Source organism: Cherax quadricarinatus, chromosome 86 (assembly GCF_038502225.1).
Source record: "Cherax quadricarinatus isolate ZL_2023a chromosome 86, ASM3850222v1, whole genome shotgun sequence".
NCBI classification, from domain to species: domain Eukaryota; kingdom Metazoa; phylum Arthropoda; class Malacostraca; order Decapoda; family Parastacidae; genus Cherax; species Cherax quadricarinatus.
In genome coordinates this window covers 2,537,649-2,559,726 of record NC_091377.1, presented here as the reverse complement: position 1 = coordinate 2,559,726, position 22,078 = coordinate 2,537,649, and the positions used below count along the sequence as shown (strand labels likewise).

Sequence of the window (22,078 nt, the reverse complement as noted above, 5' to 3'; positions counted from 1 at the left end):
GATAGAAGCTGAAAAAGGTGGTATCATACCCCAGTTAATTCGATAATCTATCAATAGAAACTACAAGGGGTCGTAACATGTCCTAGTTAATAGGAAAATCTATCGATAGAAGCTGAAAAAGGTGGTATCATACCCCAGTTAATTCGATAATCTATCAATAGAAACTACAAGGGGTCGTAACATGTCCTAGTTAATAGGAAAATCTATCGATAGAAGCTGAAAAAGGTGGTATCATACCCCAGTTAATTCGATAATCTATCAATAGAAACTACAAGGGGTCGTAACATGTCCTAGTTAATAGGAAAATCTATCGATAGAAGCTGAAAAAGGTGGTATCATACCCCAGTTAATTCGATAATCTATCAATAAAAACTTGAAAGGGGGTCTTGTCAGGGCCAAATAGATACCAAAATGTCAGCATAGTTGCTGATCCCTGTATTCCCAGTATTATATAGCATAGCATATTAGTATCATCCCTGTACTTTAGACACGAGATCCCTCGTAGGCCTTTGGCTTTGTGTGACGTCATGGGATACACATGGGCAGTGATCCCTCTGTCCCGTCCTCACTCGGCGGCAGACCATCAAGGCGTAGACAGGCTAGGCACTGGGCCCCATCTCTCATCTCAGTCTGACAATACACCTACCATCCTACAAGTGTGTCTACCTTATCCTACGATATCTTCATTTAAGAACCCCCTTACGATAAAAATACATCGTTAGAGGATGATAGCGCCTCGAGATGACAGTGTTGACAGTCAGTAATACCCGACTGCTTTACGTCGCCACAAGGAGGGGGATGAGGGGGAGGGGGATGAGGGGGAGGGGGAGGGGGAATGGCGAGAAGGGAGGGCGGAAGTGGCGTGACGTCACGTCTCACCGATGTTAACTTTCTTGTCACTCTGTATTTTGGTTTACCGTTGGTTGATTTTGGTTTACCGTTGGTTGATTCTGGATTACCGTTGGTGGATTTTAGTTTGCCGCATACATAAGGGGGATTACCAACAGACCCCTGGCAGTCTTCAAGCTGGCACTGGACAAGCACCTAAAGTCGGTTCCTGACCAGCCGGGCTGTGGCTCGTACGTTCGTTTGCGTGCAGCAACAGCCTGGTTGATCAGGCTCTGATCCACCAGGAGGCCTGGTCACAGACCGGGCCGTGGGGGCGTTGACCCCCGGAACTCTCTACAGGTAAACTCCAGGTGGATTCTGCCTTACCGTTGGTTAATTCTGGCTTGCCGTTTGCCGATTGTTATTTACCGTTAGACCCTTTTAGCTTCCCTATGCAAATTTTTCATATTTATTCTTGTTGTTAACCGTAACATATATGTCGTGCCGAATAGGTAAAACTTGAGATTTTGGCTTAAATAGCAACGCTCTTCTTGCCGAATAAGGCAAGCGAAAATTTGAGTATGCAATAATTACCCAAAAATCATTCTAAACCTAACGAAAAAAAATATTTCACTGCGTTTATTAATAAATTACTGTAAACTTATCTAAAATATATTTGCAATAAGCTAAATTAAATTGCCCTTGTAATAATGTTAGGCAAGTTTTCTAAGGTTCTTTTGGTACGAAATTATTAATTTTTATATTAACATGAATGAAAAAATATTTTTTAAAAGTATAAAAATTATAGAAAGGACTTAATTTTATACGAGTTCTTGCTAGTTGACCAGTTTTACCTATTCGGCACGACATACGAGTATATATATGATTTCATGTATTAGACTTCCCTTCACACGTACAAGAGACAAGATGGAGAACGAGGTGTGGTAATTGCGTATTCATGTCGTAGGTGTGAAGGTCTGTATACGCCTGGCTGCTCCGGGACTACGCCCTCTTTTGTACGTAAAAGGGGGCGGCCTGCTTGTTAGCTAGTTAATTAGGTATTTAGGTTTCAAAGTTTTCCAGTTGCAAGGGGGTCAAATAGCCTAAATTTAAGCCGAGCTTTAGTATAAAGAATTTTTTATTGTCATTTAGTTGATACATATTTCTGAGAGTGTATATACACACATACCTCTCAGTGTATATACACAGATATACACACGTCGCAGTGTGTATATATTGACACTTCTCAGCTCACACACACACACACACACACACACACACACACACACACACACACAATGTCCTATGAAGAAAGGTTAAGGGAAATCGGCCTGACGACACTGGAGGACAGGAGGGTCAGGGGAGACATGATAGCGACATATAAAATACTGCGCGGAATACACAAGGTGGACAAAGACAGGATGTTCCATGGAGGGGACACAGAAACAAGAGGTCACAATTGGAAGTTGAAGACTCTAATGAGTCAAAGGGATGTTAGGAAGCATTTCTTCAGTCAGAGTTGTCAGGTAGTGGAATAGCCTAGAAAGTGACGTAGTGGAGGCGGGAACCATACATAGTTTTAGGACGAGGTTTGATAAAGCTCATGGAGCAGGGAGAGAGAGAACCCAGTAGCAACCAGTGAAGATGCGGGGCCAGGAGCCAAGACTCGGCCCCTGCAATCACAAATAGGTGAGTACACAACCTCTGTCGAGGTGCCAGCCAGCGCGTAACATACGCATTTTTTCCACCAATCAGCGTCTGATACCACCAACTCTCTAAGCCAATGACAGCAGTCCTGAGGCGTGCTGTTTCTTACACATGAATGCCTAACTCAGACCAACTTTCCATCTCTCCGCCTCGTAGTGTCTGACCGGCAATATGGCCGCTCCGGGGAGAAAATGGGAGATTATCTGACGAAATGCACTTTTCCCTCAAATTTCAATGGAAAGAGCGAAATGTGTCGTATATTTATCCATTACCTTCAGTTAAGGAATTTCTCCTTCGTATTTTTATTATTAATAAATATGTTATTAATAACAATACCCTTATTTATAAAAATATTAATTGATAGTTATATTCGGTTTAATAATTATAACTATTGTCATTATTAATATTTTTACTAATTTTATTATCGTTGAAGACTGTGACTGTGAGGAAACGCATCATTTCAGAGCAGCTTAGGAATCATTTAGGAACAAAATACTCTCTCCGGGAGGGAGGATCGAGCTTCCACCCTTCCCACACAGGTTTAGCGCTTTCGCGAAGTACCACCCTGCGGGATCTGTAAGAGGGTGAGCGCATAAGTTCGGAGGACAATTCGGATACATAATTCAGTTTCGTAACTGTCTCGGTAAATAATTAGGCACGTGGTTGATGAGGTTGAAACAGAGGTTTTAGTGAGGTTATGCATTTTGTTTACGTTAATATCTTTATTTACTACAAGTACAAGGTATATAGACCATAGCTGACATCAATGACATACTACTATATAGAAAGCCGCTTGTTATGCTGAGCATTTCCCGCAAATGCAAATTAGGTCAGTTTTGTCCCAGGATGCGACCCACACCAGTCCACTAACACCCAGGTACCCATTTTGAACTGATGGTTGAACAGGGACAACAGGGGTCTTAGTGGAAACACGCCCCTAATGCTTTCCAGCCGTACCGGAAGAGATTCAAACTCCAGACCTCAGTGTGTGAGCCGAGTGCACTAGCGATCGAGCTGCCAATGTATTTCTTGCAACGAAGACAGAAAATATTTGTATATTCTAACAGCTTTTGGTAGAAATCTTCAGATTTCCCCATGAAGTATATTTATTCTATAATTTTTCCTTCTGCGATGCCTCAGAGAAGTTTCCTCCCTATCTGTTGCTGTCTTGCAACTTTGCATAGCTCCTGACGACGTACGAGATTGCGAAAGATCTAGAGTTGCAGATTTCCATCCATATGTGGCTTCTGTATTGTTAAGATCGCCTGTTTTCGATTGAAATGAACACATACACAAGTATATATATATTTTATATATATATATATATATATATATATATATATATATATATATATATATATATATATATATATATATATATAATATATGCCGAATAGATAAAACTGGTCGGTTAGCAAGAATTCGTTAAAAATTAAGTCTTGTAAAATTTTATCTTATATGTTTAAAGATACATTTTTCATTTATGTTAATGTAAAATTAATAATTTTGTACCAAAAGAACCTTAGAAAACTTACCTAACCTTATAACAAGCGCAATTTAATTTAGCCTAATCCAGCTAAATATATTTTAGATAAGTTTACAATAATTTAATAACAAACACAATAAAATATGATTTTTCGTTAGGGTGATAATGATTTTTCGAAATTATTATATACTAAAATTTTCGCTTGCTTTTCTTGGCAAGAAAAGCGTTGCTATACAAGACAAAATCGCAAGTTTTACCTATTGAGCACGATATATATATATATATATATATATATGTCGTGCCGAATATGTGAAACTGGTCAATTAGCAAGAACTCATTTAAAATTAAGTTCTTTCTGAAATTTTCTCTTATACGTTTAAAGATCTACTTTTTTTCATTAATGTTAATGTAAAAGAAATTAATTTTGCACCAAAAGAATCTTAGAAAACTTACCTAACCTTATTATAACAAGCGGAATTTATTTTAGCCTAACCCAACTAAATATATTTTAGATTTGTTTACAATAATTTAATACTAAACAAACAGTGAAATATATATTTTTCCTTAGGTTCAGAATGATTTTGGCGATACACAAATAACCCGCACATAAAAGAGAGAAGCTTACGACGACATTTCGGTCCGACTTGGACCATTTACAAAGTCACTTACAAAGTCATTTACAAAGTCACAGTTCCTTGATAATGTGAGTAGTCACGAAAGCGCTTGGAATTTCTCTATTCTATCAGAGTGGTTGTTTTGCATATTCTGAAATCACCTGTTTACTGTGATCTTATTGCATATATATATATATATATATATATATATATATATATATATATATATATATATATATATATATATATATATATATATATATATATATTTGAATATTTGCTTGTCATTGGAGCTATCTCGTAACAGCTTCCGTCTCCGCTGCACATTCAAGGTGACCTAAACACATAAGATGTGTGCATGTTCACGAAGTCAAGCCTCTTTATACCTGTTGCCCCTGTTCAACCCAACAGTAAATAGGTACTTGGTTGTTAGTCGATGGCAGGGGACTCTTAGGGTAAACTGGGCTTTGAAATGTTCCAAGGGAGGGTAACTGGAGGTATTTTAACCATCATCGGTATTATAAAAATATGCTGATGATCTTATTTAATGGAGCTTTTGATCACATGGCCGAGGCCTTCCGCTGGCTTACCGGACTTGCACCCCCCTTTATAAAAAATAAAAGAGCACCATTGACTAGCATCCTAGAAAAGTTCTCAACTTGTATACACAAAATAATAAACACGTACAATCAGGGGCGAATCTACTATGAAACTAATGATTAAGGTTCAGGGCCCCTAGTCCCGGAGGGGCCCCAGAAGCGACGTTAGTCCACATTGCTTAAAAATTTGGGGTCTGCTGTATGAGAAGGCTGCGAAGAGGGGCTCCCATAAGCTTCAGGACCCCAGAAATGCAGGTCATCCGTAGGGCACAGTACCGTCACTGAATAATATAAATAACCGCACAAAGGGGAATGAAACCCATGTATTAAAAGCGTGTCATATTTAAGCACATGGAGGAATGAAAACTGATAACCAAGAAGAACTGAACCTGACGTTACAGGAGATGAGGATTAGGAACACAAGATCAGCTGATCATGCTAACGCTGTGTGCCAGCCGTGAAATAGATTCTACGCTAAAGTCGAGGAGGCAGGCGGCGCAGTTCCTAGTCATTGTTTCCCAGGTACACCCATGAAGTCGTCAGCCAGTCAACGTGTTGGTTACATCCAATGGACGGAATGGATCACTGAATTTGTGTGGGGACAATGGCGCAGCTCCTGCCTCAAGGATAGCCGCATATTTACGTCAGGAACTGAATTGTCCTCAGAGTTCCCCCTAAGACATTTAAGAATGTGTCATTAGGAGAGATTGTGCTCCAGCATATGCAGACAGGATATACACACAGACGTAAACGTTATCTCTCAGTTCACAGCAGGATTCGAACCTGCACAATACTTGCGCCACTGCCAGATCCCAGATCTGAGTACACAGTATGCAGGTTCGAGTCCTGCTGTGGACGGAGATATAATGTTAGTTTAAAAATTCGCCCGTTGGCGAATTTACCGATACACAGATATGAGTAAACAATACATGTATAAACACTATACATCTATACATCTTTCAGTGTATATACACTTAGGTGCACATCTCTTAGTGTATATACGATGATGCGAATATCTGAAACTGTAAATACATACATGTGTATATACGTTAAGGCATATATATATATCCTTTGTTTATTTTAAGGATTAAAGGAGACTGCTAGTCTACAAACAAACTTCAGCCTTAATGACATACCTGCAGTCGATATTCCTTAAACCTAAAATGCCATATAATCCACGACATGCATTAAATTCCCCCAGAAATATCAATGAAATTCCAGAAAAAGGTCGACCCATTTCTCGTAGCCTGTTAAGGTGACAATTTTTTTTACAGTATATATTAAAATAACGTAAATTGTGCGCTATCCTGCAATAATCTTCAAGGTAAAGTGAAGCTGATTTAACTGCACAGAGCGGAAGTGTTTTATCCAGGCTGAATGATTTCGCTATGCACTTTCCTGTATTATTGTCACTAACATGAAGTTGGAGAATAATATAGTAACGTGGATGGAATAATTTACAGCTCACAATACCGTGGCTGCGCCAATTCATAACTAACCCATAAAACTGTGGCTACACCAATTCACAACCCACAATACCTTGGCTGCACCAATTCACTACTAACCCACAATAACCTGGCTACACCAATTCACTACTAACCCACAATAACCTGGCTACACCAATTCACTACTAACCCACAATACCCTGGCTGCACCAATTCACTACTAACCCACAATAACCTGGCTACACCAATTCACTACTAACCCACAATAACCTGGCTACACCAATTCACTACTAACCCACAATACCCTGGCTGCACCAATTCACTACTAACCCACAATACCCTGGCTGCACCAATTCACTACTAACCCACAATACCCTGGCTGCACCAATTCACTACTAACCCACAATACCCTGGCTGCACCAATTCACTACTAACCCACAATAACCTGGCTACACCAATTCACTACTAACCCACAATACCCTGGCTGCACCAATTTACTACTAACCCACAATAACCTGGCTACACCAATTCACTACTAACCCACAATACCCTGGCTGCACCAATTTACTACTAACCCACAATAACCTGGCTACACCAATTCACTACTAACCCACAATACCCTGGCTGCACCAATTCACTACTAACCCACAATACCCTGGCTGCACCAATTCACTACTAACCCACAATACCCTAGCTGCACCAGTTCACTACTAACCCACAATATTTTGGCTGGAACAGTTCACAAATGATTCACACCAGAGAGGAAATTTCAGACGATGCTACGGTCTTTCCTGAATTATTCGGTTTAAAGTATTCTTGAATGGTGGTAAACAGGTTACGTACAGCTTCAGCGACCCTCGTATAGTCGGTACACTTTCAACCCCACAAGCCTATGGACTGGCAAACTCCATCTGTTCCGAGGTTTGTCTGCGTTTGTGTTAATGCGATTTTGCGAATCATGACGGTGGCGTTTAGGGGACATGAGCTAGAGTTCGCCACAGCCACGCTGGTGTGGGACTCACCTGTAAAAGTTTGCATCTGTCGTCACAGTGGTGGCCCATGCTAACCTTCCTATGGTGTATAAATATACCTAGTTAGATGAATTTTGGCGAAGGCATCTGGCCTACTGGTTAACGCACTGGCCTGGAGTTTTGCGACTCACTTGCCGTGGGTTCACACCTATATATATGTCGTGCCGAATAAGTAAAACTTGTGATTTTGGCTTAAGTAGCAACGCTCTTCTTGCCGAATAAGGCAAGTGAAAATTTGTGCATGCAATAATTTCTCAAAAAATAATTCTGAGCCTATCGAAAAAAATATATTTTGTGTTTATTATTAAATTGTAAAATTATCTAAAATATATTTGGCTGCATTAGGCTAAATTAAATTGCGCTTGTTATAATAAGGTTAGGTAAGTTTTCTAAAGGTTCTTTTGTTACAAAATTATTAATTTTTACATTAACATAAATGAAAAAATATATCTTTAAACGTATAAGGGAAAATTTTAGAAAGGATTTTATTTTAAACGAGTTCTTGCTAATTGACCAATTTTACCTATTCGGCACGACAATATATGCATATAAATTAAAGGGGAACCGACTTATTTGCAAATATGTAAATTCTTTGTATGTGAGAATCTCTATCAATTATTCTTACATAAACATAAATCACTATCTAAACATTCTTCGTCTATTTAATTCTATCTCTCAGCTCGGTATGGCACGACAGCCGTGTTAGGTACCGTCCTTCCCGACTCCGCCCACGCCCCAGCGCAGCGCCGCCCCTCCCATACCTCAGAGTGGGAAATACAGTGGACCCCCGGTTAACGATATTTTTTCACTCCATAAGTATGTTCAGGTGCCAGTACTGACCGAATTTATTTCCATAAGGAATATTGTGAAGTAGATTAGTCCATTTCAGACCCCAAAACATACACATACAAACGCACTTACATAAATACACTTACATAATTGGTCGCATTCAGAGGTAATCGTTACGCGGGGGTCCACTGTAATTTGTATTATTATAAACCTCAGTACCCAACAAGCAACTCTGAAAACAATTATTTAGTTGTTTTCTACGAGGGTTTCAATGCCACACCTCAAACATTTATTTAATGTATATATATTTCCTTTCGATTTGTTTCTGGTGTCCGAATGTGGGCGAATAAATCAGTAGATAATAACGTTCCTTTCAAGGATACAGCACTCACTGGCTCGTTAACTCTAAATGGACCATCAGACACACCGGATAACATTAACATGCACATACCTTGTGTTTAACGTGACTTTCCGCGTATATCACCAGTGATGGTATCCCTCCTGAGCACACAACTAATGTGACAAGCGAGAAGTGTGCGTCTGTCAGTATATATATACCCTGACAGCTGACTGTAATCTCTGGTGGTGAACAGGTGACATCAAGCCTTAATGACCCTTTGATAATCAGTAGGCTTTAAAGTCAATTAACCATTCTGAGTACAATCTATGGAAAAAACTGAATAAAAGGCTTGTAACAGAAATAATCAGCATTATTTGAGTTTATTAGGTTTCCCTAGTTAAAACTACAAGCTGTATTACAGATTTATCCTGATTTTGCCATCGAAAAATCAGGATAAACCATCCTGCCCAAGGTTATTTGATGTAATTATTACGTACCTAAGCCCACGGCTTCCTTGTATCTTCAGAATCATTACACACACACACACACACACACACACACACACACACACACACACACACACACACACACACACACACACACACACACACACATACTGCTATCTATAAAACCATTTGGAGATTTTCCTAAACCAAGATGGGTTTGGGCAGCGAGTGCTTAACCACCGAGCAGGTCATTATTTAATTACACACCATGCCAGGATTATTATTATTATTATTATAATCAAGGGGAAGCGCTAAACCCGGAGGATTATACAGCGCCTAGGGGGGGATGTGGAAGACATTCAGGCTTAATTCGGGGAACTGGAGCACAGATCCAATTCCCTAAATCAAGAGCCCCTCACCAACATCAAGGAACCTTCCTTGAGGGGTTAATTGGGGGAACTGGAGCACAGATCCAATTCCCTAAATCAAGAGCCCCTCACCAACATCAAGGAACCTTCCTTGAGGGGTTAATTGGGGGAACTGGAGCACAGATCCAATTCCCTAAATCAAGAGCCCCTCACCAACATCAAGGAACCTTCCTTGAGGGGTTAATTGGGGGAACTGGAGCACAGATCCAATTCCCTAAATCAAGAGCCCCTCACCAACATCAAGAAACCTTCCTTGAGGGGACCATGCCAGGAGAGTGTTGTCTCCTGACGAACAAAATGCCACTACCCTTAGTTATTCTCAAAATGTTATGGTTACTGAAGGCTAAATCTAATGATGATGAGTTAGACACATGTACAGCCCTTATGTATCTTTACTATACAAACATTCAACAATAAAGTTACCTAATTTTTGCACATGTGTCTTGATATCTACATACACAGGTAACCCGGACATAGGAGAGGGAAACGTTTACGACGACGTCTCGGTCCAATTTGGACCATTTACAAAATCACATTGTGACTTTGTAAATAGACCCAAGTCGGACCGAAACGTCGTCGTAAGCTCTCCTTTCTCCTATGTGCGGGTTATTTGTGTATTGTTACAGTCACGGTAGTATGATTTTCTGTTCTATACGTAGCCTGGTGGCTAAAATCCTCACTTCACACGGCGAGGGTCTGCGTTCGATTCCCAGCGCGGGTAGAAACATTGGGCGTGTTTATTTCCACCGGTTGTCTATGTTCACCCATCAGTAAAATGGGTACCTGGGAGTTAGTGGACTGGTGTGGGTCGCATCCTGGGACAAAACTGACCTAATTTACCCGAAATACTCCGCATAACAAGCGGCTTTCTATATAGTAGTATGTCACTGATGTCAGCTATGGTCTGTATACCTTGTACATGTACGTTTAGTAATAAAAATATTAACGTACGTCTGCTGTATTGCAGGTCAGGTTAGGTTAGGTTAGGTTAGGTTAGGTTAGGTAAGGTTAGGTTAGGTTAGGTTAGGTAAGGTTAGGTTAGGTTAGGTAAGGTTAGGTTAGGTTAGGTTAGGTTAGGTTAGGTTAGGTAAGGTTAGGTTAGGTTAGGTTAGGTTAGGTTAGGTTAGGTTAGGTTCGTCAGGAAACAGGACAAATTTTTCCTGACGCGGGTCTTTGTCAGATGATAACCCGCCTTTGAAGCTTTGGTCATCTGACCGAGGCCTTCCGCTGGCTTACCGGTCCACCCCTTTAAAAAATTATGGTCAGCTATAACTATGTACGTTTTTTTAATGCCATATTGCAGATATTTATGATACTGCCTGTTTAATCTTTGTAGATATTGTGAGTAAAGTTTATCTATCTATTCGTTCCTGGTTAACGAAGATTAGTGTCAGGCCACACATCTAACACCTGTGTCAGGCCACACATCTAACACCTGTGTCAGGCCACACATCTAACACCTGTGTCAGGCCACACATCTAACACCTGTGTCAGGCCACACATCTAACACCTGTGTCAGGCCATACATCTAACACCTGTGTCAGGCCACACATCTAACACCTGTGTCAGCCCACACATCTAACACCTGTGTCAGGCCACACATCTAACACCTGTGTCAGGCCATACATCTAACACCTGTGTCAGGCCACACATCTAACACCTGTGTTAGCCCACACATCTAACACCTGTGTCAGGCCACACATCTAACACCTGTGTCAGGCCATACATCTAACACCTGTGTCAGGCCACACATCTAACACCTGTGTCAGGCCACACATCTAACACCTGTGTCAGGCCACACATCTAACACCTGTATCAGGCCACACATCTAACACCTGTGTCAGGCCACACATCTAACACCTGTGTCAGGCCACACATCTAACATCTGTGTCAGGCCACACATCTAACACCTGTGTCAGGCCACACATCTAACACCTGTGTCAGGCCACACATCTAACACCTGTGTCAGGCCACACATCTAACACCTGTGTCAGGCCACACATCTAACACCTGTGTCAGGCCACACATCTAACACCTGTGTCAGGCCACACATCTAACACTTGTGTCAGGCCACACATCTAACACCTGTGTCAGGCCACACACCTATCTAACACCTGTGTTTTGGGGCCAATAAAAGCACTTTGGTGTTCGTTTTCCTTGTAGACTTCTGGGTCAGCTCGTGCTGTCTGTATTTGTCTGGATGTTCGTCTGTCTGTGTGGTCATCTTACCGTGTGTTTGTTAATATTTATCTGTCAGAAAGTCTGTATAGTTGCATGTGGCTGTGTGTCTATGTCTTGGTGTATGTCTGTGTTTGTCTAAGCGTGTGTTTGTCTTTCTATGCCTGGCTGGTTGTGTGTCTACTCTCAGCCACACATGGAAAGTCCAGAATTAATTACAGAACCACTTACACAGTAACATACATACATACATATATACATACATACAGACAGACAGGCAGACAGACAGACAGCCAGTCAGCCAGAAAGCCAGCAAGAGTCTTTAGAAGGGCAATCACACTAGCAGCGAGGGTTGGTTCAACTCACTTGTACCTCTTATATAAGGTGTAATCAACTAACCACAAACGAGGCTCGTTACTAGCGTTACTTGGGCTGGAGAGGTGCTGTACTCACCTAGTTGTACTCAACTGCTTGTACTCACCTAGTTATGCACGTCTGTTTGTAGTCCCTTAGTTCTACTCACCTGTTTGTTCTCCCTTAGTTGTACTAGCTCGGTTGGCAGCGTATTTAGTTCACACACTGAGGTCCGTGGTTCGATCCCCGGTACAGGTTGAAATATTGGGCGTGTTTCCTTAAGACACCTGCTGTCCCTGTTCATCTAGCAGTAAATAGGTACTTGGGTATAAGTCGACAGGTGTGGGCAGCATCCTGGGGACAAAAGTAACCTAATATGCCTGAAATGCTCTATATAACCAGGGTCTTTCTATGTAGTATGTCACTGATGTCAGCTATGGTCTGTATACGTTGCACTTCTAGAAATAAAGATTACTATTATTATTTTAATTATTATTATTATTATTATTATTATTATTATTATTATTATTATTATTATTATTATTATTATTATTTGTTCAAACCCATTTAGTTTCATTTACAAGGGATGAATCACATCTTCTGACCCAGATGACTGGTAATCTGGTTTGATCTGAAGGGAGGTTAACATTAATGCCTTGGATCGAGAGCCCTTCACCAGCGTCCCTCAGTGTTTACTTTAGGTCCCAAAATAGTCAATGTAAGGGGGAAGACTAGTAAAAAATTTTCTGTCGGGATCAGATCTATCAAAATTAACGGTAATCGTGACAAGTGTATGGAAATATAAAATTAACAGTGTTACAGAATCAGTTATGTCATTTGTAAGGATTCTGTATGAAGGATATATAAATAACAAAGTGGAAAAAAATAATGCAGATTGTAGTTTTGGGGTCATCTTTGGCTATAATAATAATAATGATGAATGTTATGTCATCTCGTGTAATCTTACTTAACATAGTAACATGGGATATAATGGCTCTGGTGGCCTGGTGGTTAACGCTCTGGCTTCACACGGTGAGGGCCTGGGTTCGATTCCCAGCCAGAGTAGAAACATTGGACGTGTTTCTTTCCACCTGTTGTCTATGTTCCCCATCAGTAAAATGGGTACCTGGGTGTTAGTCGACTGGTGTGGGTCGCATCCTGGGACACTGACCTAAGGAGGCCTGGTCACAGACCGGGCCGCGGGGGCGTTGACCCCCGGAACTCTCTCCAGGTATCTCCAGGTATAGGGGATGAGGGACAGTTTGTGACAACACAACGTTAATCGTCTGTGTTCATTTAGACAATGAAATTTATAATTTTGTGTAAGAACTGATACTGTGTTCTTTTATCTATTTAATGTATTGTGTTGTTTTAAATAAAATAAAAAAAATAGTCAATATATGTGTTATGACACAGGAGAGTTATTACATGTACCGTGACGTATGATGGACGTGTTCCTGACGTATGATTGACGTGTTCTTGACATATGAATGACGTGTTCTTGACGTATGATTGACATATTCCTGACGTATAATTGACGTATTCCTGACTTATGATTGACGTGTTACTGACGTATGATTGACATGTTACTGACGTATGATTGACATGTTACTGACGTATGATTGACATGTTACTGACGTATGATTGACATGTTACTGACGTATGATTGAAGTGTTCCCGACATCTAATTTACAAATTTCTGATTTTTTGACGTGTTTCAGGGAGGAGCTGGCGATGAAAATAGGCCTAACAGAAGCAAGAATTCAGGTCTGGTTTCAAAACCGACGAGCCAAATGGAGGAAACAGGAGAAAGGTAAACTTCCATTCACCCTATACCCTTAATAAATGGAAAGGGAAGGGGGGGGGGCATACAGAGCCTGGGGAATGGGAGATCATAAAGTTAAATCAAAGGGATAAAAACGGAAATCTATTTCCTTGAATCAAGAACTCTTCCCTGGCATCAAGGCACTCACTACCTTCTACCTTGAAGAATCCATGGAGAAATATTCTTAGAATACTTCTGAGGGATAATATTTATTTTTTTTAATGTCTGGTCATGTTAGGGTTAGATTAGATTAGGTTAAGTTAGCCTGGGACCACGTTAGGTTAAACAAGGTTAGGTTAACCTAAGTTCGGATCACGTTAGGTTAAACAAGGCTAGGTTAGGCTAGGTTGGGATCACGTTAGGTTAGGTTAGGTTAGATTAGGTTAGATAAGGTCAGGTTAAGTTAGCTTGGGACCACGTTAGGTTAAATAAAGTTAGGTTAACCTAATTGGGATCACGTTAGGTTAGGTTAAACAAGGTTAGGTTAAGCTAGGTTGGGATCACGTTAGGTTAGGTTAGGTTAGATTAGGTTAGATAAGGTCAGGTTAAGTTAGCTTGGGACCACGTTAGGTTAAATAAGGTGAGGTTAACCTAAGTTGGGATCACGTTAGGTTAGGTTAAACAAGGCTAGGTTAAGCTAGGTTGGGATCACGTTAGGTTAGGTTAAACAAGGCTAGGTTAAGCTAGGTTGGGATCACGTTAGGTTAGGTTAAACAAGGCTAGGTTAAGCTAGGTTGGGTAGATTATAACTCATTTCGTTGTTGTTAGCTTCTGAAATGAGCCACTTGACCTAACTTACTGTATAAAAAAAGTTTCTAACAAATGTAAGTGTGTTACGCTTAGACGTTTGTGCTAGAAATATCTAGGAATATATTCCAAGTGATGCATTTCTCTCAGGGAATATATACTGGGAATTTATTTCATCCCCTATTTAAGGATATAAGGTGTTCTTGTCAGGTAGTGCAGACTTAATGACCCTAGTGTAATCGATAGGTTATAAATCCCATTAACAATAAGGGTTAGTTAGGGACTGATAAGGATTAGTTAGGCAGTGATAAGGGTTAGCTAGGCAGTGATAAGGGTTAGCTAGGCAGTGATAAAGGTTAGCTAGGCAGTGATAAGGGTTAGTTAGGCAGTCTAACATCTTTATTATGCACCCCATACCCATCCTGTGGGCAGTAGTCAAAGGATGGTACTTAATGGGTCCAGGGACTGGGCTGCAAAGTTTTGATAGCTGAACAAGTTACAGTGGTAATGAACAAGTTACAGTGGTAATGAACAAGTTACAGTGGTAATGAACAAGTTACAGTGGTAATGAACAAGTTACAGTGGTAATGAACAAGTTACAGTGGTAATGAACTGTTTACCTGTTTACATCCGGTCACAATGAGTTATTTATACAGACATTAATTTCCTCAAAAGGGCCACCGCTTATATACGTTTTAGGATTCAGTTGTTCCAGGGTCAAATTAGGGTCGGTGTTGGTCCTGGCGCTCACAGTCGTTAGTCCCTAGATAGATATGTAGATAAATATTTGATTCAAAAAAATAAAAAATATATAGGGAGGTACTCACTCCTGTGATATACGGTGACCCTCGTCCTCACAGATAAGAATAAACTCAATTCATTGAAAAATGATGGGATTTCCTTCCCGAACTGAGTGTTTTTTTCGTGTATTCTAATAAATATGTATGTATATATGTATTTTTTACATTTTTTGATGCATTCTTATAATAAAAAAAAATTCTGAAGTAAATCATTTAAATTACAACAAACTAGAAGATTGAATTAGCATTTTTCTTTTCAAATTTTTGACTCGACTAAAATTTGGACACAGCAGTAAATAATCAAGGCCAGTAAATAATCAAGGCCAGTAAATAATCAAGGCCAGTAAATAATCAAGGCCAGTAAATAATCAAGGCCAGTAAATAATCAAGGCCAGTAAATAATCAAGACCAGTAAATAATCAAGACCAGTAAATAATCAAGGCCAGTAAATAATCAAGGCCAGTAAATAATCAAGGCCAGTAAATAATCAAGACCAGTAAATAATCAAGGCCAGTAAATAATCAAGGCCAGTAAATAATCAAGGCCAGTAAATAATCAAGGCCAGTAAATAATCAAGGCCAGTAAATAATCAAGGCCAGTAAATAATCAAGGCCAGTAAATCAAGACCAGTAAATAATCAAGACCAGTAAATAATCAAGGCCAGTAAATAATCAAGACCAGTAAATAATCAAGACCAGTAAATAATCAAGGCCAGTAAATAATCAAGACCAGTAAATAATCAAGGCCAGTAAATAATCAAGGCAGTAAATAATCAAGAACTGTAGAACTGTTGAAGAATTACTATTAAACTGTTCTATTGCCTTTATCCATAAGTTTCTTTATCGATAATTGTCCATTGCTGTCCCGTAGCTCGATAGCGCACTCTGCTCACACACTGAGGTCCGTGGTTCGATCCCCGGTACGGGTGGGAACAATAGGACGTGTTTCCTTAAGACACCTGCTGCCCTTGTTCACCTAGCAGTAAAGTAGGTACCTGGGTGTTAGTCGACTGGTGTGGGTCGCATCCTGGGGACAATAATTGACCTAATTTGCCCGAAATGCTCTGAATAGTAAGGGCCTTTCTATATAGTATGTCACTGATGTCAGCTATGGTCTGTATAAGTTGTACCATGTTCTTGTAGACATTATGACTATTATTATTATAAGAGTCTTTATCCATAAGCTTCTTTATAATAATAATAATAATAATAATAATAATAATAATAATAATAATAATAATAATAATAATAATAATAATAATAATAATAATAATAATATCTTTATTTACTACCAATACATGTACAAGGTATACAGACCATAGCTGACATCAATGACATACTATTATATAGAAAGCCACTTGTTATGCAGAGCATCTCCCGCAAATTAGGTCAGTTTTGTCCCAGGATGCGACCCACACCAGTCGACTAACACCCAGGTACCTATTTTACCGATGGGGAACATAGACAACCGGTGTAAGGAAACACGCCCAATGTTTCTACCCTCGTCGGGAATCGAACCCCTACCCTCGTCGTGTGAAGCGAGAGCTTCAGCCACCAGACCACCTGCCATAAGTGTCTTTTTATCTACAGAATCTTGTGGATATCACTTTAGGTTTTGCAACTCAACGCTCACTGCCCCGTAGGTCTGACTGGCGCCAGTGGTGGTGTGTCATCCTCCTCATCACCCTACTCATCACTTGCCAGCAAACTGACCGCTTTCTCTAGCTACCAGCGTCCCCCACGGTCAACCCACGATCAATCTGGCTTCCCGTCTCTCCTCTACTCCCACGCTTCCTCCTCCTCCTCTTCCTCTTCCATCTCTCCTTCCACGTCTTCGTCGGGACAATCTGTGTTCCCACCTCTGCTGCCGTTGGTGAGGGATCCGCGTACTACTGCTGCCTACAGGTAAGATATTCTCCAGATAATAACGTTTGATCTGACGAAGGGAAGTGGTAACTCCAGTTCCTTGAATAAAGAGAACTTTGCCAGCATTTAGGCACCCCCTTAAAGGGCCTAAGAAAATCATATCTATTGACGTTATCAACTTAATAATAATAATAATAATAATAATAATAATAATAATAATAATAATAATAATAATAATAATAATTAAAAATATACATACGTACATTGTAATGAAGAAAATATCACAGTGAAATTAGGAAATAAACCTGAGCGATTTCGTGTGCTTATAAACATATTCCCTGAAGATGTCTGTAAGCACATGAAAGTGCTTAGATTCTATATCTTATTTACACTGTGGCATTTTTTCATATTAGCAATCATACTTTTAATTGTGATTTCTGCCATACGTTGAAATACATTAGCTTCGAACCTATGAACTAAGACAACAGAGACAAGATTATACACAAGTACCCGACGACATTCCGGGTTATATTAATATTTTGACAGTGCCTGGGTCTCTGTAGTCTCGTATGTATAATATTCACCAAGACCGGGATCCTGGCACGGGTCTTAATCTTCCGATGACTCGCCTCTGGCTCCTGAAGGAGCGTTTGTAGCCTCTCGTTAATAGTATAAAACGAAATGTTACAGATTACTCACGTTTTCCTCCTTGTCCTCCACAGGTACCCACTCCTCAATCACCTGAGTAACCCACTTCTCTACCCACCCTCCTTTCACGCCCTCCTCGCCCAGCTCTCCGCCCACCACAAGGCTGAGTCCGCCCTGGAGCCTAGCCACAACACTGCTGAATCTGACAGAGAATCTGCTCATGAATCCTCCAAGCACAAAGCCGAGATGGCCAACGACTCCCCAAGAGAAGATGATCCCTTCAACTTCGATCCTCGTGATGTTCCGGAGGACCGGATACCTTTGAGGACGCACAAGGAAGCGTCCTCACCGAATCCTGACCAAGAGACTGGAGACGGAGGCGTGGATGAAGTAAAGAATAAAGACGAAAGAACGAACGAAGAGAGGACAAGTCCAGGAAGGAGCCTTGGAGTGAAGCGGGTGAGTTCCGCTTCCCCTGAACCGCCTAGATCACTAGATGTCAAGGGTTTGGCCACGCTGCGGGCCCTAGAGCAGTACCGAGGGACCTTAGACCTACACGCCCTGGAGGAATACCGAAGAGCCTTGGAGATGCGCAGCCTGGAGGCTCGCGCTGCGCAGATAAATGCCCAAGCACATCTAGAGGCTCCTCACCTCTCCAGAAGGTCAACACCTTCACCGGATCCCGTCCCATCTACGCACACGCCTCCAGAATCACCCTCCCTCAACGAAGAATCCCTCACTATCAAACGGCCGGAGTACAACATAGATTCTCTATTGAAGAAGGAGACATGAGGTCACCTCGTGTTTAAATTTTGATAGCATTTCCCACAATAAATTAAAAAAAAGACATGCGAGGAACAAATATGACATGTGTAGCAGCCATGTTTCATTCTCCAGAAGCTTTGCAAAGCCAATACAAGCAGTACAAGAACACAGAGAGCGAAACGAGGCTGTAAGAAACGTCTCATTAGTTGCTCAAGTATCCTTTTTAACGAACAGGCTCTTTCAGCATTGCATTAATGATATACAATACTAACAAGTTGATAAATAAGACGTAAGTGCAACACCTGGGTATCTTTTAAATGAATATGTCTCTAATCAGCTGCTGTTTCAGTCTAATACAATATTCCGTCTTTGTACTGGAATGAAAAACATTGATTAGGAAAACGTCTCCATCAATAAAGTGTAAGTGTGACGCAGTGTATGGTTTCTCGTCCCGGCTAAAACTTCGAATCTCCATCAATAAAGATAGCCAACTGTTACACATGTGTCTTGTTCAACAGGTCTACTCATGATGATACTTTTAAACTACCTCCGCGTCCACGCTATTGTAATATTTATCTATTCGCAAACGTTGGATTTAATATTAGATTAAACAAATCGTGAGGTTGGCTGATCTATGAGTCCGGCCTCAGACTAGGCTTCAAGAAGTCGTCTTTCATAGCAACGTCCATTTAAGACATGGCCTCCAAGGAGACGTCCTCCAGTTAGACAGCCATCGAGAAGACGTCCTCTAAGATGTTTTTCAAGAAGACGTCCTTCAAGGAGACAGGCTTCAAAGTGACATCCTTCAAGAAGACGCAATTCAAGAAGAACATCTTCCCTTCTTACCTACAACACATAGTACAGCCCACCACTAAAACCATTAAACATAAACCTTTATCAAACATTCTTTTGTTACGAATGATAATCATTCATAATATTTATCATCATCGTAAGTTAGAACAAACTATGATTATTGAATAGTCTTTCTGTTCTACTGTAAATATTGAAGAAAAAACGTGCTGAAAGAACCACCATTGGGACAACGTTTCTCTCTGAACCTGACAAAACTTTACGAAGAAAGAAACATTGTCGCAGTACAGACTTGGTGTACTATTGTCGATAGTACACCATTTTGATTTAGTGTAAATACGGTTCGATAAGACCGCTTCAGTATGGGAAAGTAGAGGAGTCTTAGCTTCCCTTGAGACGGGTCGTCGCTACCTTGAGAGGGGTCGTCACCACCTTAGAGAGGGCTAGCTGCCCCCTCTTCGAGAAAATATCTCCACAACTTTGATATAAACTTGAGAATCTATAAGATAATCCTTCACTTCAAACTTTAAATCACTTGAAATCTATGACAGGCTTTCAAAAAGAGAGAAACTAAGACAGAAGTTAGAAATTTGACTCTTTCAGCACTTCTAACATTATTAAGCAGACCCAAGTTAGCTTTATGTTAGCTAAGACTTTAGTTTACACCATAATTTATCTAAGATCCCTGCAGCCTACACAATAGACTAGCATACACACTACAGTGGTACAGTGGTACCCTCAGATATTCCTATGCACCCTACTGTCCTATGTTGTACTTGTGTATGTATCCCTGTTTCTCGTGTATTTTCTACTAACTTGATTAAACCCACTGTGTGGGCGAAACGTTTTTGTTAATAAAGGTATCCACAACATCTAAGTGTCATTTCGTCCACCTTGTAGTTAAGTGTTTGTTGATATACGCATTTTGAGTCTAGTGATTTTTTTGTTTTTACATTTTTACAGGAGATTGTTGTCGCCACAGTGATTTAAGAATTAACAGATACATTTCTGGAACTTCAACTTCTCCGGTTTTCTGATTCATTACCGTAGCTAGAATTTTAAGCTTAGGAGCAGCTTAAAATTCATAAGATGCTGGGAAAAAAAAATCACAGAAATCATCTTGAAAAACAATTTTTAGTATGTATGTGAAATTTCTTAAAGTGTCGTACATGTTCTTAAAATATCGCACTTTTTGTGGTCACAGGATAATATAATACAGTGAAAATTAGCAATTAATTGAAAAAAATTGCATCGGGGGCTTTAGTCCCCCTTAGCTCCCCGTGACTTATTTACAATTTTTGGAATTGGCCTTATATGCTCGAGTAAATTATGAAGTCGCATAGTTCAGTATAGAAAATATAATTCTTGAACAATACAGGGTGTTTCAGAAAGATGAACCCGATTTGAAATATATCCTGGTCGGAAATCGGGTCCAACATTTGGAACACTCTGTACATTACACAAATGTGTACCAGAAAACGTTGCTCACCTCAGAGACTGCATTAATATGTATTATGTACAGTGTTATTATATATGTCATAGTGTTTATCTTATGATGTTTATACCATGAAGTCTGTTACATACTGTTGTACACACATAGCACTTGCGTTCGTTTATTTATAATAATCTTTATTTACTACAAGTACATGTACAAGGTATACAGCCCTAGCTGACAACAATGACATACTACTACATAGAAAGCCACTTGTTATGCGGAGCATTTTGGACAAATTAGGTCAGTGTCCCAGGATGCGACCCACACCAGTCGACTAACACCCAGGTACCCATTTTACTGATGGGGAACATAGACAACAGGTGGAAAGAAACACGCCCAATGTTTCTACTCTGGCTGGGAATCGAACCCAGGCCCTCGCCGTGTGAAGCGAGAGCGTTAACCACCAGGCCACCAGAGCCTAGTGTATACGATGTAGTGAATAAACTCCCGAGTAAACTGTTGATTTATTTTGTTGATTCAGAACCTTTGAGTTTATTTTTTATCAAGAAGAATTGGTTTATAAGCAAGCAGTGTGCTGCTACTCTGTTCTTTGTGAGAGATATGGTCTGGAAATACACACAGGTGAATTTATGTTATTCTGGATAAGAGTTACATTGTGGGAACACTCATACAGGTGTAGCTATTTTTTTTATAAGATAGTTACATTGTGGGAACACACACAAGTGTGGCTACCATGTCTTGTATGATAGTTACATTGTGGGAACACACACAAGTGTAGCTACCATGTCTTGTATGATAGTTACATTGTGGGAACACACACAAGTGTTGCTACCATGTCTTGTATGATAGTTACATTGTGGGAACACACACAAGTGTGTCTATCATGTCTTGTATGATAGTTACATTGTGGGAACACA

At 40.2% G+C, this 22,078-nt stretch overlaps 1 protein-coding gene across 1 annotated transcript in view; it reads left to right on the top strand.

The window, feature by feature from the left end:
* LOC128702971 (homeobox protein aristaless-like 3) overlaps positions 1–21,320 on the top strand; it is a 33,510-nt gene extending 12,190 nt beyond the window's left edge. Inside the window, exons 3-5 of the mRNA XM_053797472.2 lie at positions 13,967–14,058; positions 17,260–17,521; positions 18,205–21,320. Of these exons, the coding sequence (XP_053653447.1) occupies positions 13,967–14,058; positions 17,260–17,521; positions 18,205–18,922 (1,072 nt within the window). The 3' untranslated portion in view covers positions 18,923–21,320. The remainder of the gene's footprint in view (positions 1–13,966; positions 14,059–17,259; positions 17,522–18,204) is intronic.
* The last annotated feature ends 758 nt before the right edge of the window (positions 21,321–22,078 follow it).